The sequence below is a fragment of the Bos grunniens genome, chromosome 11, assembly GCF_055505025.1.
Source record: "Bos grunniens cultivar Pamir isolate PY7600 chromosome 11, Bosgru_T2T1.0, whole genome shotgun sequence".
NCBI classification, from domain to species: domain Eukaryota; kingdom Metazoa; phylum Chordata; class Mammalia; order Artiodactyla; family Bovidae; genus Bos; species Bos grunniens.
In genome coordinates, this window is record NC_141175.1 from 97,397,107 (window position 1) to 97,423,580 (window position 26,474).

Here is a 26,474-nt window from a genome sequence, read left to right on the forward strand (position 1 = left end):
TGGGGCAAGTGGAGCCTGAAGATGGGGTGCACCAAACAGAGCTTGGGAGAGCCAAGACACCTGGATAAAGATTCCTTGACAAGAACAGGAAGGCACTTTGATAATGGGGGTCAGGGAACCTCATGTAACCGGAGGCATTGACCTAGTCCACATCCAACAAAGGTGGAGAAACACAGGGTCTTCTTGATAAAGGACTCCCTCCAATGACACTCCCCGTCCCCTAAGACACACCCAGATACTCACATAGTACCTTCATGGCAGCCTAAGCAATAAACTCAGCCCAGTGGGCCCACTGTTGGGTCAGAGAGCAGACAGTGGAAAGCTGAGAGGCCTCAGGACCTTGTTAACTGATTATTAATGGTGGCAGGTGGCAGAGAGGCAGGAGGCCTCAGCCCTCCGAACCATGCTGGTGGTTTCACTTAGTCTGCAAAGAAGGTTTTTCTAGGGAGGCTGTAGGAACTGCCTAGCTCATGTCCTGCCACCAAAAAGACACTGTGACCTTTACTCATGCATCTTCTATGTAGCTTTTATGTCATCTCTTCTGCTCTTAGTTACTCTTGTGTGTTCTTGTGGAGCGCTCCTGAAGGGCCTTTGCTTTCCTCCCCTTCTGTCTCTCAACCTTTTCCCCTTGCCGCCAGGCTTACAGAAGGGGTTGGACAATGGGCTTGGGCAATCCCCAGATGTGGGTTTTGGGGAGGAGAGGGAAGGAGAGACTAGTCAAGGGAAGAGGTTGCTGACAGCAGAGCCCAGCTAAGGTCATCCCAGCAGCCAGGGATTTGTCCAGACAATTGTGGGGCCTCAGGAGGGGACTTTTCCCAGCAAAGCCCCTGGAACCTGAGCTGGGGAGAAACCAGATCCTCTGAGGGGTGTAGGAGGAGGGGGATGATTAATGAGGGAGATTAAGAGATTAAACCTGGGTTGAGGAGGGGGTGTTCAGCTGTCTCCTAGGCTTCCCCCAAGCCCAACTTGACAGTGGCTGCGCTCCAGTGCACCTCTTCCTGCCGTATCACCCATCCCCATGGCCCCAGCCTCTCTGCCCTGGGTCCTTAGAGAAGGACTTGAGCCTACATTCCTGCCTGCCACTCCCCTTCTTTGATGGATTCTCCCCATTGTCCCTTCAGAGGACATTCGGGGGCCCTCTGCTCCCTCACTTGGTAGAGATCCCCTCTTTCTCACTTTCTCTTCAGAAGACACCTCCACTCCCACTTAAGGATGCCTTCTCACACACACCCACCACCCTCTTTCAGAATTCCCTTTCCCCATCACCCCCATCTTATTTCTCATTCCCTGCCACTGCATCTCTGACTTGCCTTTGTCCATTTCACCCTCTCATCTTGTAGATGCCTCTACCCAGGCCTACCCCCGATGTACCCCCTCTTCTTGATATCGGCTCAATAAATGGCCTTCAGGCCCCTGGATTTCCCACCGTACACGTTTCTCTGAGTTCTGTGAGTGAGAGAAGCGGGGACGAGGATCCTCAGAATAACCTCCTAGGGGTGGTGGACGACCGAGAAGGACAGCCCCAAGAGGCGTGCTTCTCCTCACCATCCCCCCATCTTAGAGAAAACCTGTTAACCAGGATGAGAGGGCCATGAGTGTTTAAATGAAGAAACTCCAGACAGAAGAGCTGGGGCCGGAAGTCCTTCCATTTCACACACCTCTGGGATGGTTTTCTCTTTCAGAAAACGTTAATGCAGAGTGACCCGATTCAGACATAAATCTTCCTTACTTCCAGAACGCTGGGTCTGTGCGTTCTTTAGGCCTTTTACAAAATTCTCCATGCAATTGCTGCCAACTCGGGGGGTCTGCAGGCTGGGGTGGGGGAGCAGTGGGATGCTCACCACCTCCACCACAGCCCGACACTGGCATACCCCTTGAGGCGCACTGTCCCAGGGAAGTCCCTTTTCCCTGTCTCCTTACCATCGCTCACCTCCAAGTCCTGGGAGAGGGACCAGCCTGAGAGGGACCTGTACTCCTCTGTGCCAAAGGGGGAGAGCAAGTCTCAGTGCCCAGGTGAACGTGGACCACGAAAAGAGCTTGGTGAGAAAGGGCATCAGGAGCACGGGCAAGCTTGGCCCTGCAGGTGAGGACTGACATTTCCACCCTGGCACCCCATGAGGTCTGGGGCAACTGGGAGCATGCTGGGGCAGCCCTACAGCTGCTTCTCTGAGCAGGCATGTGGGTTCTGGGCCACTGAGCCCAAGAGCACTGCGGGCTTGACTTGCCCACCCTGGCACAGATAGAGACCGAAGTGATTCCGAGGGGCAGGATCTGTGTGGGGCAGGCTGGGGAGCGCAGTAATGGACCCATAGCTAGAGAATGGCGAGGTACCTGCAAATGGCCTGCATCAGCCAGCTGCCACTGCTGCTGAAAAAAGAAGGCTCTGCTGAGCTGGGGGTCAGGCAGGGAGCCATGCCACCCCAGATCCAGGCCTGAGTGCCTTCTGGGGCTTCTTGGCTGCATGTCATGTGTCATGAAAGGCCTCATCCTAAGGCTTGGTTCTCAGGTCTCCCCCAGAGTTATCTTCTGATTGGGCCTGCTAGACATCAAGCTGCCGCCAAGCCCCAACTGGACTATTATGCCAGAAAAAGTCCCCAGGGGTATTTCCATTCTCCTTACCTCCACTACCCCACCCCACCTGCCTTGGAAATGCCATTTCACACACAAATGCCTTGAGAACAATCTGAATACTGTGGCTTGAGTGGGCCTGGGACTACCCAGAGCTTATATTCGGGGAGAAGAGAATAGGGAACCCTGGGATAGATATAATTAATCAAAATCCTTGAGATATGTGCTGGTGTGGAGGCAGGCCAAAGACTCTGGAAGAAGGCCTGATTCTGACTGAGGAAAGGTTTTCTGGAGGAGGTGAATTTATGCTTTCAAGAACAGCTGGGGGCAGGGGGTGGGGGATACAAATCAGGCATGAGTTCTGAAGCATCGGAGATTCAGGAATCCTGGATATGGTACGAGGAGGGAATTGTGCCCAGGCAGTGTCCACCCTGGGCCCTGTTCCCTGCCCAGCTTGTACCTAGGGCTCTGCCTTGCGTCTGCAATCCCTCCACATAGGCCTTTCTTTTGGCCTACAAGCTTCATCCATGGGGAGCAAAGCCCTGGCCTGCTGTGTCCTGGGAGAGAGCTCAGGTTTTTTGCCCCCGGAGTCTCTGGCTCCTCTGGCCAGTTAAGGGTTTTCCACTAACCCCTTTCCCAAGTCCTCTGCCACCCAGTCTCCATCTAGGGAAGCTCAGGCACCTTCAGCCCTCACAAGCTATGCTCAGCGACCCCCTTGAACTCATACCGTCAGACTTTGGCCAGCGCCAGATTTAGGCTTTAACATCAGGTTCTGGCAACATCTATGCTGCCTGCACCATTTAGCTTGTCCCGGATTCCACAGCAGCCCATTAGCTTCTTACAGGAGGAACACCTTGCTTTGGCCTCCAGTTCCCTCCTTTGTTACTGTCTGGCTCAAACTGACAAGGAATGATTGCTAAACTACTCAATAGAGTTCTCACCCTGCTGCTTCCTTCTTGTTCCTAAAAGGTGGCCTTTCTGGGAACCAGTTCCCTTCTCCTCAACCACCCTCTCCACACCCTGGCTTCACCTAGCCCAGGCACCTGAATCTCACATGGACAGCAGGTTTCCAACTGTGACGATCCCCAATGTGTTCTTGCATCCCATTTTTTTTTAAAGTCTCCTCCCATGGTGCAGTTCTTTGTATTTTCTTTAAAATATCACTCTTCTTCAATCCTGCAGTGGCCACTATCAGACCCTAGCCCCATTCTCACCACTACTGAATTAGGACACCTGATGCACTCAGGTCTGCTTTACACGTGGTAGCGTTCAAGGACAGCGAGAGCACCCCTTCCCTTCACCAGAAGAGGAAGCTATGAGTGACCTGGTTCACTCAGCTCACTTTCTGAGTTTTACATACGTAAGGTTCTCCACGGCTGTCCTTTGGTAATTCACTGAGGGGACACCAACACAGAAAGGTCCTCCTTTTCGATGAAACTCAAGAAGACTTCTCAACAGGGAAGCAGGACACAGGATAAAGCAGGGGTGTGTGGCAGAACAAAACAGGGCAAGGAGAGCTGCTTTTTTCAAGTTTTTATTTCAAAAAATAAAGCCGAAGTTAATTTCACATAAATATCTGGGGAGGGGAGGGGACAAGGAAGGGTGGGGGCTTGGCCCCTACCTCCTCTTCTCTTTCACGCTGTATTGTAAAAGCAAAGGGGATGGCTAAGGAAAAAACAATGGGAAGAAGTAGTCAGTGGAAATGTTCTTACCCAGAAGGCCCCCTCAGCCCACCTCTGCCCTGGGGACTGCCTTGGCACTGCCTTACTTTGCCGAACCAGTGGGACAGCCATATCTGCTTCATGGTCATGTGATCAGGGAGAACTTCATTGTCAAAAAGGAGCTGCACCTGGGAAGGAGACGGGCAAAGTTTCAGAAACTATTCTCTTGCCCAGGTCAAGAACTACCAAGTCTACCGTTGACTCTGTTCCTCCTTTCTTACCCCTTTCCGTCCCCTCAAAAAAAAATCTACATGGGAATACTCACATGCTGGGGATTTAGCATCAAGCGATGACACAGGACCCTCCGGAGATGACGAACTTCAGCTCTAACAGAACACCGGACATATTTGTTCTGGGGGTTGGTGGGAGGGGGCGGGAGGGACAGGAAGAAGACAAGATGTGTGAGGGAAGGGTCATGGAGTGGTGAGTCTCCTTAGAGAGGCCCTCCCCTCAGCCCCTCTTACCTGCAGGATGCTTTTATTCTTGTCTTTGCCAGAACTGGGAGGAAACACACACAGGTTAGGGAGCCCTGGCTTTTCCCCTGCCCCCCACCCAGAACTAGGATATACTCTCTTGAATGGAAGACACTCCCTTACTGCTCGCCTTCTCCCTGGGCCCCTCCCTGGCTCTGGGTCATTGTCATTGTCACTTCAGATAGCCCATGACCTATCCTTCACCTCAGCCGCTCCAGGCATAGGCTCAGCTGCTCATCATAGCGATAGTAGTGGGCTTTTGAGTGGTCGAAGCTGCTGAAGGGGAGGCCAAGGTTGCTCAGGGCTGGCTCTGAGAAAGACAGAGTAACAAGGAAAGTGGCAGGTGTTCCACACTCCATTTTCCCCAGGGGGCAAATCTGGGCAGGAGGAATGCTCTGGGGGCTTTACCTTACCCTCCTGCTACCAAGCAACATACCTTCCCCACTGGGCTGGGTGACCCGGTCCAAGCCTCGGGACTGGTAGAATTCTCGGATGCGTTTCTCTTCACCTAGAAGAGGGTAGTATGGGAAGTAAAATATAAGCCCTCTCTCATTCTTTGTTCCTTGAGCTGTCAACCTCTTTACCAAAGCCCTTGCCACCTCAAGCTGCCACACAGCAAGAGTGCTCTAGAGGCCCCTCAAAGTCAAGGTGGTTACTCACTGTCTTGCAAGCCTGGCACTAGTTTGTACACGATGTCCTGCATGACCCGGTCCAGTTTGAGGTTGAGCAGTGGTTGTGTTTCATGGATCTTGATGTTACACATGGGGCAGTACTTGCTGGTTTGGAGGTACTTCACAATACAACTCTTGCAGACTGCAAGAAGAGAAAGGCAGACTCTCAAGCCTCCTGAAAACTTGGGTTTATAGGCTGGCTGCGTTTCCTGGGTGGTTAGGGCAAGCAGCCTAGAGGCTGACAGCCAGCTTAGTGGGATATAAACAGCCAGGGTTCTGGGCACTCACACGTATGAAGACACTCTGTTATGGTGGTGGCATCCACGAAGTAGCCTGCGCACAGGCAGCAGACGATGTGCTCGTTCAAGTCTTTGATCTTTACTCGTACTTCCTCCTGCGGACACACCTTCCGTCAACGATCATTTCCCCAACCCCAACCCGTGTGCCTTCACGATCTGGAAGTCGCCACTCATCAGAGCCCACCGCCAACTCTGCACCCAGCGCCGTCAGCTGATTAGCTCCCAGGGGGTTGACACACCCCCTCCGCCCAGCAGAGGGCTCCGTGCACAGCAGGGGTTCTCTCCAGCCTGACTCACCCGACCTTCCTTTCCCAGGGGAGCCTACAAAACGTCAGCGGCGCAATGCGCAGGCGTCTTAGCCTGGAGTTTGGCAACCCAATCGCAATCGCGCAGGCGCACTGGGCACCCTGTCTCTGCGCAGGCGCACTGGGCGCCCTGCCAGCCACCGCCCGTCCTCTAGCCGGCCCCAGTTCGCACTGCTAGCCGATCGCAGTGGTAACCCTGCCGCCCCTTCACCTCGTTCCGTAGTGGGTCCATCTTGTACACTGACTGGAGCTGGTTCCGAAGCCTCATCGCGATCGCAATCTGGCCCCCCTGAGGAGACGCCATCTTAAAGGCTGATCTCGGCCTGCTACTTCCGGTGCCGCCTGCGGGGCGGGACTTGTCGCCCCGCAACGAAGGCTTAGGTCTTTTCGGATTCGCTGACCCTCTGTAAGGCCCCGCCCATGTCCTTTCTCCCCGTGTGCTCACCTGAGCCCCACTGGCCCCTCCCCCTCCTCAGTCTGTAATTAGGGAGTCCAGGGGGTTCGTGGGAAGGGGTCCTATCTCCTCGACCTTCTGTAGTAATCGTCATAGTAGACCCTACATGATCTCGGGACTGACTTTTGGAGCCTGCAAAAGACTGCCGCCTTCTACCCCAAAGGCCCGGCGGTCTCCGCCCGCCACCACTCAGGGTTGTCGATCTCCTGGGGCGACGTCCCTGATAAAAGAAACCCCTCCGGGTCCCCTGCTTGTGTCCTACTACGCGCCCGCATTACGGAGCTTCATCCCGATGGCAGGCCTTGTGCCCCCTCCACAGCGGAGGTTTCTTGGAGCTCTGCGGAATCTCGTAGAGGGTGGCGGGGAAGGAGGGACCCCAGGGACTTGGTAGTGATCGTGCCCACCCCCATCACTCCCTTCTGCCGCCGAGGTTGGGGGGGCAGGCCCTGGTTAATGATGATGATTCAATCATCGGCGCCTGCGGAGGCCTGGGACAGACTAATGCAGAGCAGATGCCCAAGGAGGAGGGGAGGACGGCTAGGACACTACCACACATGGACACGCTGAGGCAGCGAGCTCCTGCCTGGCATAGATCCAGTCCCATACTTGGGGAGGATGCAGGGGCACTAGACCTGGTACACCGACGTCCCTAGGTACTTTCTAAAAAGTGGGATTCAAAATCCAACGAAAACAAGGATAAGATTACTGTGGAGTATTAACATCAAGTACAGTTGGACAATCAAGAAGCGAGAGATACCAGCGGAGACGGGGAAAAACTTTCTGGAGGAAGTGGGTCTTTGTGTGGGCACAATTAGAGATTGGGAGTAGGGGAAAGAAGTGTGGTGGAAATAGAAAAGAAAAGCACAGTGGAGAGAGGTCTGAAAGAGGATAAGGTGTAGATTTGAGAGCGATGATAGAGAAGAATGAGAAGAAGCAGAACCTTATGGAGTTGGGACTTTAGTGTGAGGGCAATAGGGAAAAAAAAAAAAAAACTTTTCTGAAGAAAGGGGGTTATCCTATGAAAGAAACATATTCATTTATCTTCAGAGTGAATTAGAGGCAAGGAGTTATGAGATAAGTGATTTTAAAAAATAACTACTCGCTATAGCCACTGCTTCAGAGAAGGCAATGGCACCCCACTCCAGTACTCTTGTCTGGAAAATCCCATGGACGGAGGAGCCTGGTAGGCTCCAGTCCATGGGGTCGCTAAGAGTCGGACATTTACTGAGCGACTTCACTTTCACGCACTGGAGAAGGAAATGGCAACACACTCCAGTATTCTTGCCTGGAGAATCCCAGGGACAGAGGAGCCTAGTGGGCTGCCGTCTGTGGGGTCGCACAGAGTTGGACACGACTGAAGCGACTTAGCAGCAGTAGCAGCAGCAGCAGCATAGCCACTGCTTACTTCCCTGTTCCAAGATGCCATTATCTCTTCTCTGGGTGACTGCAGTGGCTTCTTGCCTGCTTTCTTGCTTCTACTTTTACCCTCTTTAGCCTAGTCTAAACATAGCAGCTCACAGTGATTCTGGTAAAACATGAATCAAAATCCAAAAGGATACATAGAAAGTTTTCTTGAGTTGACAGATGCTTATTATCTGGATTGTGTTGATGGTTTCATGGGTGTACACATTTATCAGTGTATGAAATTGCACATTTTAGGTACAGCTTACTGTATGTCACTTTTGCCTTAAAGTTGTTTAAAATGTAAAAATCAGGTGTCTTTTCTGTTTAAAACAATCCAGTCATTTTCCAATTAGAATAAAAGCCTTCAAGACTGCTTGGTCTCTCACAGTCACTCAGTCTCTCCAAACACACAGGACCTCCCACTGTTTTTTTTGCAGGTACACCAGTATACCTACTGGTGTCCCCTACTTGAAATGCTCAGATATCCAAATGGCCCTTTTCTTCCTTCAGGTCTTTACTCCATGAGGCCTTCATTGTGTCCCCTACTTGAAATGCTCAGATATCCGAATGGCCCTTTTCTTCCTTCAGGTCTTTACTCCATGAGGCCTTCTGTGATCAATCTAGATAAATCATCATCTCCTACTCTTATACTCCACCCCCTTCCTTGCTTTATTTTTCTTCTTAGCATTTCTGAGTATATGGTATACATTTTCTTTTTCAACTGCCTCCCCCACTGGAATGTAAGCTATTCAGTGGTAGGACTTTTGTTGTTGTGTTTACAACTATATTTCCAGTGCCAGGCACACAGTAGCTAGTACGTAGTACCAAGCACATAGTACCTTCAATCAAAATTTTGTGGATGAACACATGAATATGGGTGGTGGTGATGATGGCCTATATTAAGCTTTTTTTTAAAGAATATATTTTTACTGTGCTGAGTCTTCATTGCTGCACAGGCTTTTCTTTAGTTGTGGTGAGTGGGGGGCCACGCTCTAGTTGCAGTGTGTGGTGGCTTCTCTTGTTGCAGAAGATGGGCTCTAAGGCATGCACAGGCTCAGTAGTTGTGGCTCCTGGACCCTACAAGCACAGGCTCAGTACTAGTGGCACGCAGGCTTAGCTAGAGCATGGCTCCGGAGCATGTGGGATCTTCCTGAACCAGAAACTGAACCCGTGTCTCCTGCACTGGCAGACAGATTCTTTACCACTGAGCCACCAGGGAAGCCTGGCCTATATTAGGGTTTTATCTGTGGAAATGGAAAGGAAGGGCTGTGTATGAAACATTTCAAAGAATAATAGGAGGAAGTGAATAAGGAGCTTCGGGGGAAGCATTTCCTCCAGCTTGTTGGACTAAGGTGGCTAGAGCAAAAGCAGGTAGAGCTGGCCAGAAGACTAGAATAGTGGGATGGAGCACAGCAAGGGTCGCAACCAGGGACTGAGGTCACAGAGTTTTCTGGGTAGATATATTAGATGGAACTATTGGAAAGGATGAAAACTGAGCAGATGTAGATATGGGTAAAGCTGAAGTCTGAGCTCTGAATGCTCACAGTCTTCAGTGGAAGAAGAAAAGTCAGTGGAGGAAAAAGATAAGCAGCAACTGTGAATGTCCAAAGATGTAGAATAATACAATATTATGGGAGCCAAAAGAAGGGATACCTCAAGAAAGAGTTGATGGTCAACAAAGTAAAACATGTCAGAGAAGTCTTGGATAATAGACACTGGATACTGGATATCTCTGAGATAGGGTCCATGTAGTGAAGCTAACTTACAGTGGATTAAAAGAATAAATACTGAGGAAATGGAGACAATGGATATGGGCAGTAAAGGAGAAAAAGAAACATAATTTCTCTTGAAGAGTTGGGCAAAAACTTTGTCCAGACAGTAGAGACCTAGACAGTTGGTAGTAGGAGGGACTAAGTTGATGAGGAAACTGATGATATAGGAGTGGGAACCACCTCAACCATGGAATACTGCACCAACAGCAGGATGGAAGAGAAGATGCAGGAAAACAGGCTAGGAGTGTGGCCTCTCCCTGTGAAGCTGCAGGTTTGAAGAGTTGGGCAGCTACATGCATGTGAGATATGGTGACATGGATCCAAGGAAGTCCCTATGAGAGGTGGGGGTGCTGACTCCAGAGCCTCTCTTCAACACAAACCAATAGGAACCATGCTTTTCATAGAGTCAGGGAATCAGCAAGGTGGAGGCAAACTGAGAAACTCCTAGAACTTTGGCTGACAGAACTGGATGCCTTTTGTCCTTGAAGCAGAGCACTGAAATCTTTTTTTAAATTTCCAGAATATGTGCGTGTGTGTGTGTGTATATATATATATATATATACACTACCAGGTTTGTGCCCATTCTCCTCTAAGGATCAGTTGGGCAATCTCTGGGTGGCACAGCCATCTGTGCTGACCTCGAGGCAGGATGTAGAATAAGGAGGTATAAAGGTCTGCACGATGCTACGTTTTTCACTTGCATTGATTTATTCAAGAAGGATTTTATTCAGCTTGATTGGAGACACACTAGTGCCCACTCTCTCCTCCTAGGGACCCACCTCTGGAGTGGCAAAAGAAAGTGAAAGATGCTCAGTCATGTCCAACTCTTTGCATGGAATTCTCCAAGCCAAAATACTGGAGTGGGTAACCTTTCTCTTCCCCAGGGGATCTTTCCAACCCAGGGATCTAACCTAGGTCTCCTGCATTGCAAACAGACTCTTTACCAGCTGAGCCACAAGAGAAGCCCCCAAGGGAGTGGGAAAAGGGACTGACAAATTCCTAACCTGCCAGCCAGTCCTCTTTAGAGTTATTTAATTTACTGTCTCCCCAGGCTCTTTGTTCTCATCCAGGGGAATCCAGCCCATGCTATCTATGAAGGGTTTGCCTGAACAGCAGAGGTTTCATGCTGTCTAGTAGTCCAAGCCCTTACCTGCTGAGAAAAGATGCTTGGAGTTCTGTGAAGGCTTAGGGAAGGTGATATTATTTGTCTTCTGCACCAAGACAAAAACAGTTACCAAAGGGCAGTACCTCCCCACCCTCAACCCTTTCAGAAGATTGTTGGCAGGGTGGGGGAGAGCTGGATAAATGCGTGATGAAGGTAGACAAGTCTGGGGAGGATGTTGCGTGTTATTAATGCCCACTGCCTCCCTGCCCCATTGTTCCCTGCCTCAGCCTTCACCTTGAGGCTTCTGCGAACACTGAGGTTTTGTGTGGGGAGAAAGCCCTTCTTCCTCTTCCTTATCTTCCTGCCCAGATGCCCAAATATCACTCCTGGTTCCCTTGAGAGAAAAGACCTCTTACCCTGCCCTAGGCTCCAGGCTGCCAGCCCATCTGCTAGGGAGAAAGGAGGGGCAGAGTTTTCCCCAGAAGATCCTGGAGAATCAACTGGAAGATCCGTGCTCCCAGGGAGACCCAGCTATTAGACTTAGAAGGCACTTCAGCTCACAAGGGTCACTGGCAGTCAGGATCAGAGCACCTGAGTGGGCTGCGGTGGAGGGGCTAAGGACTGCCACAGCAGGGCAGGGTCCTTTGGCCACCATGTGTCTGAGACAAGCCAAGCTGCTCATCGGGTGCCCACCCTCCGAGGGATGGTAAGAACATCCGCCTCCAGGCGCCCAGTCTCACCGGCTCAGAGGCGCCAGGATTCCCCCCCCAACCCCCGGGGCCGGGGCGGGCCGGGGAAGGTAATGTAATTCCGACCCAGCTAACCCGATTATGGCGGCCTGCACCGGGCCGGGTGGCGGCAGGGGCGGGTCTAAGGCTCAGGGGCCCGGCAGGCCCGGGGTCCCATCCCCGGGAAGGATGCAGAGTTCACACGCTCCCAGCTCCTGGGTCCGCGGCCAGAGGTCACAAGGTCGCTGAGCGGCTTCGGGCTTTCCCCACCGCCCTTCTCTGACACGCTCCAGGCACAATTTCCTGGGCTTGGGTGGGGTGAAGCAGCTCTGTGAAATGAGGCGGTTGGGATCCTCCGAGGACTTCAGTAAGGTTCCAAGTGTCGCCTGTGGCGATTTCGTTGGAGGCTGGGCAGGAGTGTGTGAGAATAGACTTCCTGGGCGAAGAGCCGGGGCGCAGAGTCCGCGTTGCTGGTTCCCTGTCGGGGGCAGAACGCCAGCCCCAAGTCCTCACCGACCTAAATTGGCTCGGGTACAACCACGGGTCCGCTTTACACCGATTTACGGAAATCGAAATTCTAAGAAACACTGGACGCCCATTACTGGCGCTCCGGAGAGAAGCTGGGGCCCCTACGGGAGAGGCCGGGAGTAGCACCAGGATCACTGGCCCAGTGATTCCCCGCCCTAGCTCACCGGACACCCCGCCACACCTCCAACTGTCCTCTTCCCCAGCCTCCAACTCGCCGGCGCCGTTCCCCAGCCGCTTCCCATCGCAGCCAGAAAGCCACAACGAAATTTGGTCTTCGAGAGCATTTAGGCGGGGGCCACAACGAATCCGGGAGTCGTCAGGCTGGACCCATCGGGAGGCGAAGAGTGGGGGCTGTGGGAGGCGGCACCTGCAAGGAAGTTGGTGAGGAGAGGAAACCCAGAGGCGGAGGCCAGTGAGGATGGAGTCGCCTTGCGCATCTCGGCTGACTCAGCGCGCAGCGGCCGGAGCTCTGGCCCCTCCCGTGCAAGTTCATAACACACTCGCCACCTTCCCCCCTCCAACACCCTCACCACTCCCGCCGGCCAGTCTTGCCCGCGCTTGGAGCAAACAGGCGTCTCTTCCCCTTTAACGGCCCGGCCCCGCCCCTGCCCTACCCCCAGCCCCCACTGCCCACCCAAGACTGATCTGTCAGTCACTGCCCCAGCCCAAGTCGGCCAACGCTCTCCACCCCGGACTCGGGCAGAGGCCCTGGCAGTCCAGCGTCCATCCGCGCTTCAGAGTCAAGAAGGGCGCTCCTGGGGCCCCAGTCGGTCGCGCTCCCCCGGGATGCGAGTCCCTGCGCCGACACCCGGCAGAGGCCGGCACGGGCTGGGTTACTCTCAGTACATAGGGATGCAGATGTCCTGGGCGTCCCGGCGCCTCTCTGCGGCCAGCCCGGCAGGTCCCTGAAGCCACCGCCCTAAACGCTCTGCTGCTGGGCTCCCACAGCTGTTTGGGGGGTCCTCCCTAACCGCCAAACCTCCTGAGGTCCTCTTTGACCCGGACCCATGGAGCCGGGGGTGCTGGCCTCGCACAACCTCCCGCACCACGAGCCAATCAGTTTCGGCATCGATCAGATCCTGAGCTGCCCGGAACCCCCCGGGAGCGGCCTAGGCCCGGGTCGCACGGGCCAAGGCCATGGAGAGAGTGCGGCGTTCTCGGGTGGATTTCACGGAGCCTCAAGCTACGGCCCCGCGGCCTCGCTGGCCCCGGTACCAGGCAGCTCTGGTGTTGGCCCGGGCGGCGTGATCCGCGTCCCGGCGCATCGTCCTTTGCCAGTGCAGCCGCCCGCGGGAGGCGCACCTGCAGTTCCTGGACCCTCGGGCTTGGGCGGCGCCGGGGGCCTAGCGGGACTCACCTTCCCTTGGATGGACAGCGGCCGCCGCTATGCCAAGGACCGGCTCACGGGTGAGGTTGCCCGATCCCTCCAGTGTCATGCCCCACACTGACCCTGTTTTCTCATCTTTGATCCTTCTGCTCCAACTCAAGGTCCCTTTCATACCCTTCGCCCCTAATCCCAGGGGATCCTCCCTCAACTTGTATCTCTTGGCCCCGCTGCTGAGAGGCGCTGGGGAGGTAGCTGCCGTCGATGCCCGCGCTCTCTGCAGTTCACTGTCCGCACGGCAGGGAGGGCAGGGTGAAGTTTCAGGGGAGGTTTCTCCCTCACCCAAGAGGGAAGGCCATTTCCGAGGCCCCCTTTTTTTGTGTGTAGAAGACTCTACTGGTGCGGAGTCGAGGTTGGGGCACTGTAGGGACCCGGCGCGGGAGCTCTGCGGCCTCAGCAGCCGCGCTGTCTTCTGTGACACCTCGGGCCACCCCGTAAACCTAGCCTTGCTCTTTCTTCCTCTCTGTAGCGGCGCTCTCGCCCTTCTCCGGGACGCGCCGTATAGGTCACCCCTACCAAAATCGGACCCCCCCAAAGCGGAAGAAGCCGCGCACATCCTTCTCCCGCTCGCAGGTGCTGGAGCTGGAGCGGCGCTTCCTGCGCCAGAAGTACCTGGCCTCTGCCGAGAGGGCGGCGCTGGCCAAGGCCCTGCGCATGACCGACGCGCAGGTCAAGACGTGGTTCCAGAACCGGCGCACCAAGTGGCGGTGAGGCGCGGGGCGGGTGAAAGACCGGGCTGGGCCAAGTGGCGGTGAGGCGCGGGGCGGGCTGGGGCTGGCCTCGCTGACCCCGCGTCTCCGCCCGCCCAGGCGCCAGACGGCCGAGGAGCGCGAGGCGGAGCGGCACCGCGCGGGCCGACTACTTCTGCACCTGCAGCAGGACGCGCTGCCTCGGCCGCTGCGGCCGCCGCTGCCCCCGGACCCGCTCTGCCTGCACAACTCGTCGCTCTTCGCGCTGCAGAATCTGCAGCCCTGGGCCGAGGACAACAAGGTGGCTTCCGTGTCCGGGCTTGCTTCAGTGGTGTGAGCGACGCCTGCCCGACCGAGCGAGCGAGCGCTCTTTTCCGGACCGAGGCGCCTCGTGGAGCCTCGGAGCTGGGGCCTAGGAGCGCATGGCCGCCCACGCCGTGGTTCTGTAGCAGTGGAGCGTGTGAGGAGGAGCTGGCTTTGAGGCTATCGCCGAGGGCTCCTCGGCCACCGCCGGTTCGCAGGCCAACGTTGCGCAACTGCCCCGCGCGCTTAAATGCGATCTTTCCCGCCATTTCCCACACACTCTTGTCGCACGGTGGCTGGAACCCAGGGGCTGAGGGGGCGGGACCTGCAGTTTGATAGCCAGTGAGGTGCGCGGAGGAGAGCAGGCTGGCCTATGGCTGCCCTCTTGAGGGACTCCGGATTCTTCCGCGGGTGGGGTGGAACCAGGGTTCCGTCGGGCCCAAGCTGTTCACAGGGCCCGCTGGGATTCGGCAGCTGCAGCCTGCCGGGTCTGTACCAAATGTGTGAAGGAAAGAAGGAAGGAAGGAAGACGCCAATGACAGGGGAGTAATGGAGGAGGTGCTAGAGGGCGAGTCTGACTGTGACGGGAACCAGAGGGTTATCCATGCTGGGCATGTCATTCTTCAACTGTAAAATAATCGCTAAGGACTTTGAGCCCCATATCGTCTTGTGTTTAACCTGCTGACTACGTCCTCCCACTTGCGTGCGCCTCCCAAGTGAGTGGTGGGCGAGACACACTTGATGAAAGAGAAAATCTAAGAACACTAATCAGGCTCTGGTGTCCCTCAGGGACAGAGAGGGAAGCAATGGACAAAGTTAATGGGCCCAGGGGAGTTACAGTGAGCAGAATCTGGCAAATAATAGGAAGTGATAGGCTTAAAAATAATCAAAGATAATTCCTAGGTTGGAAATGTAAAGGAGCAAGAAATCAATGGTGTTGTGGATGATGAAAGGGAAATTGGGAAGACAAGACCAAGATTAACTCTGCAGGCAAAACTAAATGCTAAACCTCGAGAGAAGGATCCCCTAGAGTAGGAAATGGCAACCACTCCAGTATTCTTGCCTGGATAATTCCACGGACAGAGGCATCTGGTAGGCTACAGTTTATGGGGTCACAGAGAGTCAGACAAGATTGAGCGACTGAGCAAGCACACGGAGAGAATACATTCTGGAAAAATGCCTTTCGGGGGAGGTCAGTTGACATCCACATAGAGGAGGAAATACATGGAATGATGAAAGCAGACAGCATCACCAAGGGAGGGAACTCTGAGTAGAAAAGCAGAGTTCTAAGGATTAAATGTTTCTATCAATTTCTGTAAACACATTTATAATGTGTAAGATGATTGAGGATATCAAAGTTAATAGTCTAAGGAAAGAAAAGAGAAAGAAGTACCCAGCTGGTAAAAGCATGATGTTCCTGAAGTTGTTAGAACTTATGGGTGGGCCAGGGGCTGCTGGGAAGCTTGGTGCTAGAAAGTTAAGGATTTGGGTACAGCTCCAATAGCCTTGAGGTTTAAGAAGGAGCAAGATTTAAGTTGTATGAGAACAAAAGGGTCAATTGTTTCTTATTCTTATAGCACCCCCATTCTTCCTCCCCTGCAGGCAAGAGCAGTTGATAGAGTGAGGTAAGCTTTAGGCAGGGTCAGAGGCCAACTGTAGTCAAACTACCTGTTTCCATGTTAGTGACAGCGAGGTCAGTCAGAGCACAAAGGTTCGACCAGAGGTGGGAGCCAGGCAGGAGGATATCACTGTTGAAATTCACCTTGATTCTTTTATATTGTGTTATCTTTAACTCATAGATATTGTAAATGCTACTGCAGAACCAAACTCAAATTTGGTATCATATAAACAGAACTTTTATAGACCAAAAGGGAGCACAAGGATGGGTTTGGCATAAGTTGGGGGTATAGAGGGCATGTCAGTTCCTCTTCAATAAATAGAAGAAAGCTAAGGAATCAGTCCTACCCGGTATAGCCTGGGGCTTAACCAATTTGCTCCACTCCCAGCTCCATTTCTTGGGACTCAGGTTCCAGTATTTACATTTGACCCTTGGGCTTCTAAATCTGGATGGCGTGCTAGCCTGAGGGAAGATCTCATGTGATGAGATGAATTCAACTTCACCCCATAGGCAGGTCACTGCAGGGCACAGGCATTCTCAAGTTCTTGGGTGGAGGAAGATTCACTCCTGATTGAAGAATCTGTCCTTTCTTCCCTCAGCTGGTTCAGGAAGTCTCTGCTTTCACTAGGGGGTAAGTTACTCAGAAAGTATGGAGGAGCCAATTCCACCAGCCTGATAGAGACATTCATAATTAGATGATTTCCATATCCTCTTTCATAATGCATATTGTTGAACTTCTTACTACCCCTTCCACAAACCCTGTCTCCTCAAATCATGTTACTACAAACCACAAAGACCCTCTCACTCCCCTCCATTCCCACCCCTGCCACCCTACCCCCCACCCCCACTTAGCTTCTCTAAGTCTCCAGCTGCAATTTTGGCCCCAGGAAGAGGAATGGACAGTGCAGGAGGGGTGTCAGGGAACTCACATCTGTGGCTGAATTTCAGAAACAATGGAAAGACAGTTGTCTTTGGAAATGGAGAAACTGTGGTAAAGCACCCACAGTGGGGGTCTGGCAGGAGCCCTGCGGCTTCTGTAGCAGCAGTTTGGGGAGAGCTGGGCCACATGCTTATGGGTTAGAAGCAGGTAATTTCCAGTTCCATCTGTGTCTCGGGCCACCTCATTGAAAGACAAAGATATTGAAGGAATAAGTGAGAGTGAAGTGTCAGTCAGTAGAAGAAAGAAAGGGGGGTTGAGAAAGAATTATTAGCAAGGGTAGTGAGAGTATTAAAAGTAAGGCATACCTCTAGGTGTTATAGTCCTACCATATTACCATAATGTATGGCATTTCCATAGCCCCTTGTACCCCAAAACATCAAAGGAAAAGTTTCTCCTGGTTCTAAAGAGTTCTTTGAATGGCCACCTGGGTCCCAATTTCAGAGGTGGCATACATTAACCTTTGCTCCCTCTACTTTCTGTTCCTTTTATGATCCTTGCCCCAACTCTTTCCCCTAACCTTAAGGAAGTATCCTGAGACCAGTGCTTTCTGAAGGTCTCTGCGATTCCGCTCAGATCCAAAGGCTGGTTGAGACAAGGGAAGTTCAATCCGTTGCATGAGTTCTAGGAGTTCTCCCCGAAGTTTACGGGCTTGGCACAATGCTGCCCAGTTTAGACCCCGAGCCTGGCACCAAGCCTTATCTGCTCCACCTGGGAACAGAAAGGGACCAGTTATAGCTAAAGTCCTTGAGACTTTAAGACTAAAAGAACCCAACTGTCAGTCAAAGGGCTTCCTTTTCCTGGGACTAGAGATCTGTCAGCTGGCTGCATACTACTTCCTCTCTTTGGAAAATCTGGGTTCTGTAAGAGGATGCAGAGTGGAGCACTCACTCTGTATAAAGGCTTCATACACTTGGATCAGAGAGCTGTGATCACCATCCACGTGTTCTAGCGCTCGACGCAGGGCAGCTTCTTCTGCACAGAGTGGAGGACGAGTAAACCCGGGGGCAGCTGGAGGCAGAAGACAGGAAGTTCATTTGGGGGCATGAGAACAGATAGCAGTACACTGAAAAAGGCAGCAACGTCACTCTGGGAACTTTACTCAAAAGACTTGTAGATACTGTGCACTTTATTGGACACTGAAGATAAATAAATGAAAAACAGTTTCTGCCCACAAGGAGCTTAGAGTCTAGTGGGAGAGACCAACACGTAAGATAGGTGTGTGGGCCAATATTTGAAGTTTGAGAATTAGCTGAGTGGAGAAGGGCAGAGTGGGAATAGCATGTTTGGAGAACTTCGAGCACCTACGATTATGGATAAGGGAACAGTATGTGTGGCAGGGTGGCTGGAGATAAAGCTGGAGGGAGGTATGGGCAAGGCTGTGCAAATGAGTCTACATTCTGTTTGGAAGGTAGAGAGTAACTGATGAAGAAGAGTTTTTAAGAGAATCCACATGTTTGGAAGAAGTTCACATGACTAGTTAGGAGGCTACTCAAGGAATCCAGCTGAGCAGCGATGAGAAGCTACATTGGCATTAACTCTGAGTATGGAGTGAAGGTGAAGCTGAAGTCGCTCAGTCGTGTCCGACTCTTTGCGACCCCATGGACTGTAGCCCACCAGGCTCCTCCATCCATGGGATTTTCCAGGCAAGAGTACTGGAGTGGGTAGCCATTTCCTTCTCCGGGAGATCTTCCTGACCCAGGGATCAAAGCTGGGTCTCCTGAGTTGCAGGCAGATGCTTTACCCTCTAAGCCACCAGGGAAGTCCTTAAGTATGGAGAAGAACAGGTGAAGAACAGTAAAATTTTTTTAAAATTAGGAGATAAAAATTAAGAAAACAAACCTGGAGAAAGGTTAGTCTAGAATGATAGTAGAGCCACTGAGGTGATGGTATGATTTTTGGTGATGGTGGTGAGGGAGCAGATTTAAAAAGGGCTCAGCTCAGCAACAACAGAGGTGCTCGAGTTCAGTTCTGGGTTGAAGTTTTGTGGACCATTCTGACAGGAATGGCCATCAGGAGTTAGATATATAAATCCAAGATTCAGAAGAATGATATTGTAGCATTTCAGACCATGAATGTGAATGAACTTGCTCAGAGAGTTCAGGGAATGAGAAGACAAAAGGGGCAAGGGTGGAACCCTGAGGTTCAACTTACTTTGAACAAGCAGAGGAGGAAGCAGAGGAGGAAGAGCTCAAGTAAGAGATTAAGGGAGTGGCAAGAGAGGTAGGGTGAAAACCACAAGAAGCAGATCACAGAGGCTTAGGGAGGGGGCAATGTTAAAGTCTGAGTGGTTGCCATTCTCAAGTGTCAAAAGAAAGTCATAAACAGGGCTCAGAAGTGCTCACTGGATTAGGTCTCTAGGAGGCCACTGGTGAGCAGAAGTGCCACCCTTCTGCTGGGGTGGGCCTGAACTGGAATGCAGTGGGTGAGGAATACCTAGATTGAGCAGGATGGAGATTATTCTGAATAATGAAGGGATTACAGGGTTGAACAAGACAGGTACAGTTTTAGTAAAAACAGGTAGGAGAGACTTGTTGGGGGACAAGAAGCAACAGAGACAGGAGAGGGGAAAGTGATGAAGCCTAACTCTTTAGGCACAGTGAGGGCTGGGAACTAGAGCAAAGGGGAAGGGGCCAGCTTAAGGAGCACCAGAACGCCAGAGGGAAGGCTGAAGCGGTCCTAAGGGCCAGAGAGGCGAGTGATTCATACCAGTGAGCATGGCGGCCAGGGTGAGCATCTCATCCACACAGTCAAACTCGCACGAGGCCAGCAGGGCTTTGGCCAGCTCAGGGGCCAGGGGAAATTCTGACAGGATAACTCCCAGGTCTGACAGGTCCCCATCATCATCCAGGGCGGCCAGGTAGTCTAAGTCTTCCAGGGCCTGCATCAGTGCTTCTGGAGCTGGAGAGGGAACAAGGCTTACAGGACAGGGGATCTCAGAACCTGGAGAGCAGCAGGACGTGGGCAGGAAGGGTGCTCACCGGGCCGGTCCAGGAAGTGACACTTCCCTGGCTCTGCAATCTGTCTCCTCTTTAGTAGTAACATCAGGGAGCTCAAATTCTCTGCCCACACTCTGGGCTGGGGCAGGTAGGGAGCCTCTAGTTCTAGGAAGGACTTAGGATACAGGCAGAGGCAGGATCCTGAGGGGAGAAAGATCTGGGAGAGAAGACCACTGTAGACTTCTCGGGGCCGGTGGTTGGTGACTTTTTTCGTGTTTGATCCTGTTGAGGGTGAAAGCTCTTACCTGGTGGGATCCCTGCTGCCCGCAGCCGTCTTGCCTCTGCCTGACACTTGCTGACTGGTCTCAACACTTGAGATTCTGCTCGGATCTGAGGACTGTAAACCTGTCACCACCCCCAACCAAGGCCAAGACAGATGAGAGTGGGCTATTTCTATCTTTAGCCCCTGTGTCCCCCTCACTTCTCTTTCACTCACACTTCGAAGCTCCAGTCCTGAGTCAATGACATGTCGGATGGAAGGGAGGGAAAAGGAGAAGTCGGCCAGCCAGTGAGTGACCACAACTTTCCGGGCACCTGATTCTGTGTCCTCGTACACAGCCTGAACAGCTTGTCCACAGCCTGGGTGAAGGGGCAGCACCCGTGGTAGGGGCCCTTGGTTTTCCAAGGACCTTACCTTCCTGGACAAGGACTCACAGCACAGGGAAATTTCCTGAAGAGAGAGGTGGGGTGTTAGGGTAATTCTTACCTTTGTGGGTCAGAGACCCCTTTGAAAAATTGATGAACGCTATGGTTCTTCACTCTGACAAAGTGCACATACTCTTATATAAAGTTGGGGTGTTTTAATTTCAGGAACTCACTGAACTGCAAATCTCTACATTGTATGGAATCAAAAAGTTTTTATACCAAAACCCTGGAATTTTTCCTTAAGACCCCAACAGAGAATAAGTACTAGAGCTCCAATGTTCCTAATCAGCATTGCTCCCATTCTCCCCTGGGACAGGAAGAGGCAGACATTCGCCACGAGTACCTCCTTTCGCATCCCATTTTTTTACCTCCTCACTGGGCAGGTACACTAGCACATCTCCTGGAGCCTCCTTCCGACACCATTCAAGCACAGCTTGGCAGGCAGCGTCTACTCGGTCAGCAGGGAGAGAGTCCCTGTAGACTGGAGTGGGGCAGCTGCCAGTCTTTCTGGGGACACACACAGTAGGAGGACCGCCCCAGAAATCTTGGAGCTTAGGTTCAAGGCTTGCGTCAGTAACTACAACCACTCTGAGGTCCCCTGGAAGGCTTCCCAGCCTGGCATCTCGCAGGAGTCCCTGGAGCAAATCTGAGGCCACTGACCGCTCCTGAGCCTCATCCAGGACCAGCACACCCCGGGCTCCAGTGCCCCGGGTTGAGGCCACCTCCTGCAGAAGCAGCCTGTCCCAGCAGAACCTGTTGGCATTGGCAGTGGGCAGAGGAGTCAGTGTGGACACCAACCAGCCCCAGAAGTCCAGAGGAGCTTCCCCCCAGGGGGCCTAGGCTCTGACAGTAAAGATCAGGAAAAGATCCTGTGACTGAGTTTCTGTGACCTATTGATGACACTGTTCATAAAATGTACTCCAGTTAGGAAAGTGAGACTTTCATGAGGAGGGTGAGGTTGAATGTCTGAGGTTGCTGGCTAGGGTTAAATGGCTACATTCAGAAGTTGCATCATGCATGATTTACACGGTGAGCTATTCTGAGGGAGGGTACGGTGAGATGTCAGAGGCTGGGTTTGTTTCTACGGAGTGAGGGGAAGGAGATTGGAGTTGGGCCTGCAAGGGGCCACACCTTAGCAGAGTGTCAGGCCCAGTGCAGTCTTCTTGGGGGATGCTGTATCCAACCTCATGACCCAGGGTCAGGTCCATTTCATCAGCAACTCGCAGAGCCAAGCTCAGGGCTGCTAGAGGGTAAGGCTGAGTCACAGTTACCCAGCCCTTCTGGAAACCTCTGGCCAGCACAAACTCCGCACACCACTGTGGGATCTGGGGTAAGCGTAGGGAAGGACAACCCGTCAGCGGGACACAGAACCCATCAAAAGTGCCGGAGGAACTGTGGTCAGTTTCATCTCTCCTTATTTGAGGAGTCCTCTGGTGCTTCACTGCCTGTCTCCTTCTGACCACCTCCCCTATTATTTCACACAGCAACCCCCACCCCACTCCCCACCTTGTCCCAGGAGGAGCCAGTTCCCCAGCCCCCCCCACTCCCACCTGGGTGCTCTTGCCACAACCAGGCTCTCCAGACACCAGTACCACTCCACTGGGGCTACTCTCCAAGTGCTCCAAGAAGATAAAGCGAGCAGCCCAGACAGGCAAGGATCGGCGCTGCTCAAGTAGTTTGTAGTAGCGGGAAGAGAAGGGGAGCCCGTCAAAGGGGTTCACAGCCAGTTCAGACTCCTCAGGGTTTGGGCCAGACTCTTCTTGCAACCCGAGAAGCTGAGAGGCCATGGTGACTGTCTAGCAGGACCTACAGAAGGCAGGGCAGTCATCAAGGCCTCGTATTTGGTGACCGACACCATCTTCCCACCTCAGCCCTGATCCCTAACCTGTACCCTCAGGTGATAATGCACTGGGGTTCATCCTTCCCAGTACTTCTCGTCTGCCAGGAAACAGGGAAGAATTGAGTCTCCAAGTAAGGGACTATCAAAAGTGGACTTTGGGACTTCCCTGGCAGTCCAGTAGTTAAGAACCCAACTTCCAATGCAGGGGATGTGGGTTCGATCCTTAGCTGGGGACTTAAGATCCTGCATATGGCAGGGCAACAAAGCCCGTGCACCACAGCTAAGATCTGACATAGCCAAAAAGAAAGAAAGAAAGAAAGACCTGGTGACCTGTGGGAAGGTCCCCTGGGGAAGAGAGTGAGGAACAGGAGGAGTGGGGTCAGGAATTGGGGAGCAGGGCCACAGGGATCCTGGATTCAAACCTTTGCCTGCCGCTCTGAGATGCGATGGAATGGCAGCCAGTTCCAGACCCACTCAGCAAGTCACCACAAACCCTGACCTGCTGTGAGGTACAAAGGTCAATTCCGGATCCACCCTGGGGCACAATCCTAGAGACTGTTTTGGGGTGGGGCCATGTGCTCCACCTTATTTAATCTAGTTAGGAACCTATGGAAAATAGGCTCCAGCCACCACACTGAGCATGTGTGAATTCTACAGACTTTGTGTACTGTGCTCATTAGTGAAAGGTATCCTGGGACTTGCAGTTCTACAGCTGTTTCCTCATCCACCTGGGCTGAATTCTGAGGCTGGGTCCAGTTGCTGCTGGGCATTCAGCTTAGTTATACTTCCTTAATATCACTCATCTCTTGACATGAGGTGAGTACAGACAGTTCCATTCTGACCAACCTTCCACAAACCCACAAGGAGGCCCTCATTCCTGATCCCACAACCAAGGGAAAAGGAACCTGCTACAAGGTTTTTGAGACCCAAAGAGGCAACAGAGACCTTGAGTGAAAACCCTGAATTTAATGTGACACTGGGGGGAGCCCATTCCTCCCTTTAGCACCCACCCATCCGGCCTGTTGAGTCGGGTGAGGGCTGCCCCCAGTCTCCGTCCTGCGGCTCTGGGTGCCATCCTGTACTCAATCAGCCTCCTGGGCCTGCCTCTCTGTGAATCGCCTGTGGGACACAAGAAAACATTGTATGGGCTTTGCTATATTATTCCCTTTCTCCAACCTGCCCTTTCCTACTGGTTGTCCTCTAAGCGTCTCACCTTCTCGCGTATTCATACAGCGCCTGCTTTCGCTCCTGTAGACTCTCCTGCCGGGCCCAGGAGGACTTGGCAAATGTTAGGGCTGTGGGCTGAGGGGTTGCCGGGCCAGAGCTGGGGAACTGAGGTGATCACAATGTCAGAGGGCTTGCGAAGTCATCATCATTAAACACGCATCGAATGCCTACTTTGCAAGAGAGGTACTGTGCTAGGGTCTCAGGATCAAAAACAGACGTCGGGACAGGGAATATGCAGACTGCCCCATCCCACCTCAAGTCCTGGACCTGCTCATTTTCTGGGTCTCACCTTGGGAGTGGAGGCTGTGGCAAGGGATTGGGTCCCCTCAGTGATGTCTTCAGGCATGAAAGCTACGGCTCCCTCAAGCAGATTAGTGATGGTCAAGTCTACACAGCCAGTCCTGGCTGCGGAGAAAGAAGGAGTGGACAGCACAGTCTATTTCTCTGCTCACCTTCTCCCTTCGCCACCCACTTTCCCTCTCTATGCCTGTCTTCTTGGGTAAAGCTACTCTTTCTCATACCTAGGTCTCTCTGGATGACGCCCAGTGGAACATGGGGTAAAACCTCCTTCACTCTCTGAGCCAGAGTTGCCAGATGCACATCAGGAGAAGGGCCAGGGGAGTGAGGGAAAGAAGACTGGGCTGCAAAAAAGAAATCCAAAATATGGTGAGTGGAAAACTCAAGGAGAGAGGCTGATTAGTACAGGCATAGGGAGGAAGTGAGAACAGGCTGCAAAAGAGTTGAAAAGCTTTATGTCCAGAGACCACACACCTGACTGAGGGCGCAATCTGGGGTGTCTCTGTCGCTTCATGTGCTCTGCTTTGTCTTCTGGAGTGAGTCGTGTCCCTGTCTGGCCCAATTCTTTGGCCACCAGCTAGGGAAAATTGGAGGATTGGAAGTTTCTCAAGTGTTCCTCTCCTTCCCCCTAAAGAAAGAACCCACTTCCACCCTGCCCATGTCCCCTACCACCTGTTGTACACGGAGGGCAAACTCTTCACTCCCCTCCCCCAGCTGTCGATGAACAGGACGGAGCCACCTGCAAAAAATAATCCAGGTCCACGTTGGGGTCACCCACTCTCCACTCTGATGCGTCTTTTCTTGGAACAGTGGTGGTGACAGTAGGGAGGTAATAAATACTTTATATTGCCTCTGTGGTAGGACCTTGACATTAAAAGATCTGCAAAAGGACAGGGCAGAGACAGCTACTTCCTTGACCTTGAGATGAGTTTCTCCCAGCCACCAAAAAGTGAGGACAGTTAATACCTTACTTGATACACCGTGAAAGGGACGAAAAGTGACCACAGCAGTTCTGAGACCCAGGATGCATCTGACACCGTCTGAGGGGAGGGCATGAGTGAGGTCTAAACCAGGGCCAGGAGTAGGAAACTTCCCCTCCAAACCCAGAGATTCCCTGTGGGACACACTCACCACGGAGACAAGAGGTCTCTGGACTCGCAGGGTAAGAGGCTGTACCACATCCTGGATAGAAAATGGCCAGGAACTAGAAGAGTGAAGAAAGTAAGATGGGATTCTAGCCAATCTAGTCAGCAGCTCATACCTGACTTAAAACAGATACTGCCAGACTGTACAAATAGAAACGTGGGAAATTAACGGATTCAAGGGAAAGAACTAAAAGCGGGCAAAAAGTAAATAAACTAGGAAAGTAGGGGGCAGGGCTGAAGAAGGCTGTGAAAACCCAAGGGCCCCCAAGCCTGATCACCTACAGTTGGAGACAGATACCTGTGTTCACCCACCTGAAGCGCAGGAGCCCCTCCCGGCCATTGGTGGCCTCTTCCTCGGGGAATAGCAGCAGAGGGGTAGGGGGAAGCCTTGTTGAAGCACAGAATCTCTTGAGTGACTCCACCAACTCGCCCTGACCATCCATCTCCATAAAGCCCCGAGACCAGCACACAAAGCTTGGGGGACTATTGAGTAGAGGCTGGGAATCGGAAGGAGAGAAAGCAAGAAGAAAAGAATGCTGTGAAGTAAGAAAAATTGACATATGGGTAGAAAAGCGAGGTCGGGGTAAGGGTCAGTATCTTGTGGTCCCCAAGGGAAAGCCGAACACGGAGAGGGGCGCCTTGAGCTGGGCCCCAGGGAGCCACTCCGTGGCACTCTCGGCTTCCTCCCTAACTCACGGTGCTACAGCTGGTGAGCAAGTTGACTATGTTGTGGTCGAAAGGTGTCACGTGGTTGGAAATGAGGACCCTGACACGGTGATCCCGGAGTCCAGAGTCCTCCTGCCGGGCCACGAGCCCCAGCACTGCACACATGGTCCGCACCACGAACCTGCGAACGCAGGCAGTGGTGACTACCTGGCCTCGGGCCAGGCCCAGCCCCGACCCTCCCCGAGCGCCCGGGTCGGTACCTGCGAAAGACACTGTCTGGTAGCGCGCAGCTAACCAGGAAGACGTGGATCCCAAGAAACAGGCGCAGGACCAGGAGGCAGAACCCGACTGGAGCGTAGAGTAGTAGCGCGAGGAGCAGGAAGCCGTCACCCGGGAGCCTGGGGGCGAGAGGCGGGGTGATCGGGCGCCGAAGGCCAAGTGGACACGGAAGTCGGTCTCTTCCCACCGGGGTTCTTACCGGTGCGAATCAAAGAGCCGCTCCGGCCCCGGAGACGAGGGAGGTTCCATTGCCGCTGCTTTAGGGTTGTCTGGCCGATGCCGCCATCTTTGCGCCCCGCCGCAGGGGCTCTTGGGAAGGCGGAGTCTGCGGGCATCCGCCCAGGGTGCCGGGACCTGAAATTCTGAGGCGCCCCGGAAGGGCTAGCGGTCCCATCATGCCTCGCGGACCCGTAGGCC

General features: G+C 53.0%; 4 protein-coding genes across 15 annotated transcripts; 1 reads left to right on the forward strand and 3 right to left on the reverse strand.

Moving 5' to 3' along the window:
* Positions 1 to 4,153: 4,153 nt before the first annotated feature.
* PCGF1 (polycomb group ring finger 1) lies at positions 4,154 to 6,381 on the reverse strand. Of its 4 annotated transcripts, none has more exons than XM_086327734.1 (9): positions 6,249 to 6,381; positions 5,722 to 5,827; positions 5,423 to 5,575; positions 5,199 to 5,270; positions 4,967 to 5,072; positions 4,754 to 4,787; positions 4,555 to 4,641; positions 4,337 to 4,417; positions 4,154 to 4,233 (listed from the first exon to the last, which is right to left on the reverse strand). In XM_086327734.1, the coding sequence occupies exons 1-9, from the start codon at positions 6,339 to 6,341 to the stop codon at positions 4,186 to 4,188; spliced, it is 780 nt and encodes a 259-aa protein (XP_086183860.1). In that variant the 5' UTR covers positions 6,342 to 6,381; the 3' UTR covers positions 4,154 to 4,185. The 4 variants fall into 4 exon arrangements, 3 of the variants coding, with proteins under 3 accessions (XP_086183860.1, XP_086183861.1, XP_086183859.1); XM_086327735.1 differs by lacking the exon at positions 6,249 to 6,381 and adding an exon at positions 6,030 to 6,155; XR_015137337.1 differs by lacking the exon at positions 4,967 to 5,072.
* A 5,352-nt stretch (positions 6,382 to 11,733) lies between these two features.
* TLX2 (T cell leukemia homeobox 2) lies at positions 11,734 to 15,064 on the forward strand. 2 transcript variants are annotated; one of them, XM_086327732.1, is made up of 3 exons: positions 12,232 to 13,435; positions 13,882 to 14,119; positions 14,222 to 15,064. In XM_086327732.1, exons 1-3 carry the CDS (start codon positions 13,036 to 13,038, stop codon positions 14,436 to 14,438), a joined length of 855 nt encoding a protein of 284 aa, XP_086183858.1. In that variant the 5' UTR covers positions 12,232 to 13,035; the 3' UTR covers positions 14,439 to 15,064. The 2 variants fall into 2 exon arrangements, with proteins under 2 accessions (XP_086183857.1, XP_086183858.1); XM_086327731.1 differs by having other exon boundaries at positions 11,734 to 14,119.
* Positions 15,065 to 16,237: 1,173 nt separating this feature from the next.
* Positions 16,238 to 23,511, reverse strand: DQX1 (DEAQ-box RNA dependent ATPase 1). Of its 6 annotated transcripts, none has more exons than XR_015137331.1 (13): positions 23,454 to 23,511; positions 22,866 to 22,945; positions 22,154 to 22,409; positions 21,735 to 21,928; positions 20,972 to 21,356; positions 20,395 to 20,628; positions 20,204 to 20,303; positions 19,941 to 20,115; positions 19,669 to 19,860; positions 17,851 to 17,970; positions 17,480 to 17,670; positions 16,952 to 17,142; positions 16,238 to 16,694 (listed from the first exon to the last, which is right to left on the reverse strand). XR_015137331.1 is itself a non-coding variant. In XM_086327723.1 (13 exons), exons 3-13 carry the CDS (start codon positions 22,388 to 22,390, stop codon positions 16,538 to 16,540), a joined length of 2,160 nt encoding a protein of 719 aa, XP_086183849.1. In that variant the 5' UTR covers positions 22,391 to 22,409; positions 22,866 to 22,945; positions 23,454 to 23,511; the 3' UTR covers positions 16,238 to 16,537. The 6 variants fall into 6 exon arrangements, 2 of the variants coding, with proteins under 2 accessions (XP_086183849.1, XP_086183850.1); XM_086327723.1 differs by having other exon boundaries at positions 19,941 to 20,099; XR_015137332.1 differs by lacking the exon at positions 16,952 to 17,142.
* AUP1 (AUP1 lipid droplet regulating VLDL assembly factor) lies at positions 23,390 to 26,392 on the reverse strand. 3 transcript variants are annotated; one of them, XR_015137333.1, is made up of 12 exons: positions 26,257 to 26,359; positions 26,039 to 26,176; positions 25,809 to 25,959; positions 25,425 to 25,609; positions 25,099 to 25,171; positions 24,934 to 25,007; positions 24,640 to 24,706; positions 24,442 to 24,544; positions 24,192 to 24,311; positions 23,960 to 24,075; positions 23,657 to 23,837; positions 23,390 to 23,562 (listed from the first exon to the last, which is right to left on the reverse strand). XR_015137333.1 is itself a non-coding variant. In XM_086327729.1 (12 exons), exons 1-12 carry the CDS (start codon positions 26,304 to 26,306, stop codon positions 23,526 to 23,528), a joined length of 1,233 nt encoding a protein of 410 aa, XP_086183855.1. In that variant the 5' UTR covers positions 26,307 to 26,359; the 3' UTR covers positions 23,390 to 23,525. The 3 variants fall into 3 exon arrangements, 2 of the variants coding, with proteins under 2 accessions (XP_086183855.1, XP_086183853.1); XM_086327729.1 differs by having other exon boundaries at positions 23,657 to 23,775; XM_086327727.1 differs by having other exon boundaries at positions 23,657 to 23,775; positions 25,809 to 26,176; positions 26,257 to 26,392.
* Positions 26,393 to 26,474: the final 82 nt, after the last annotated feature.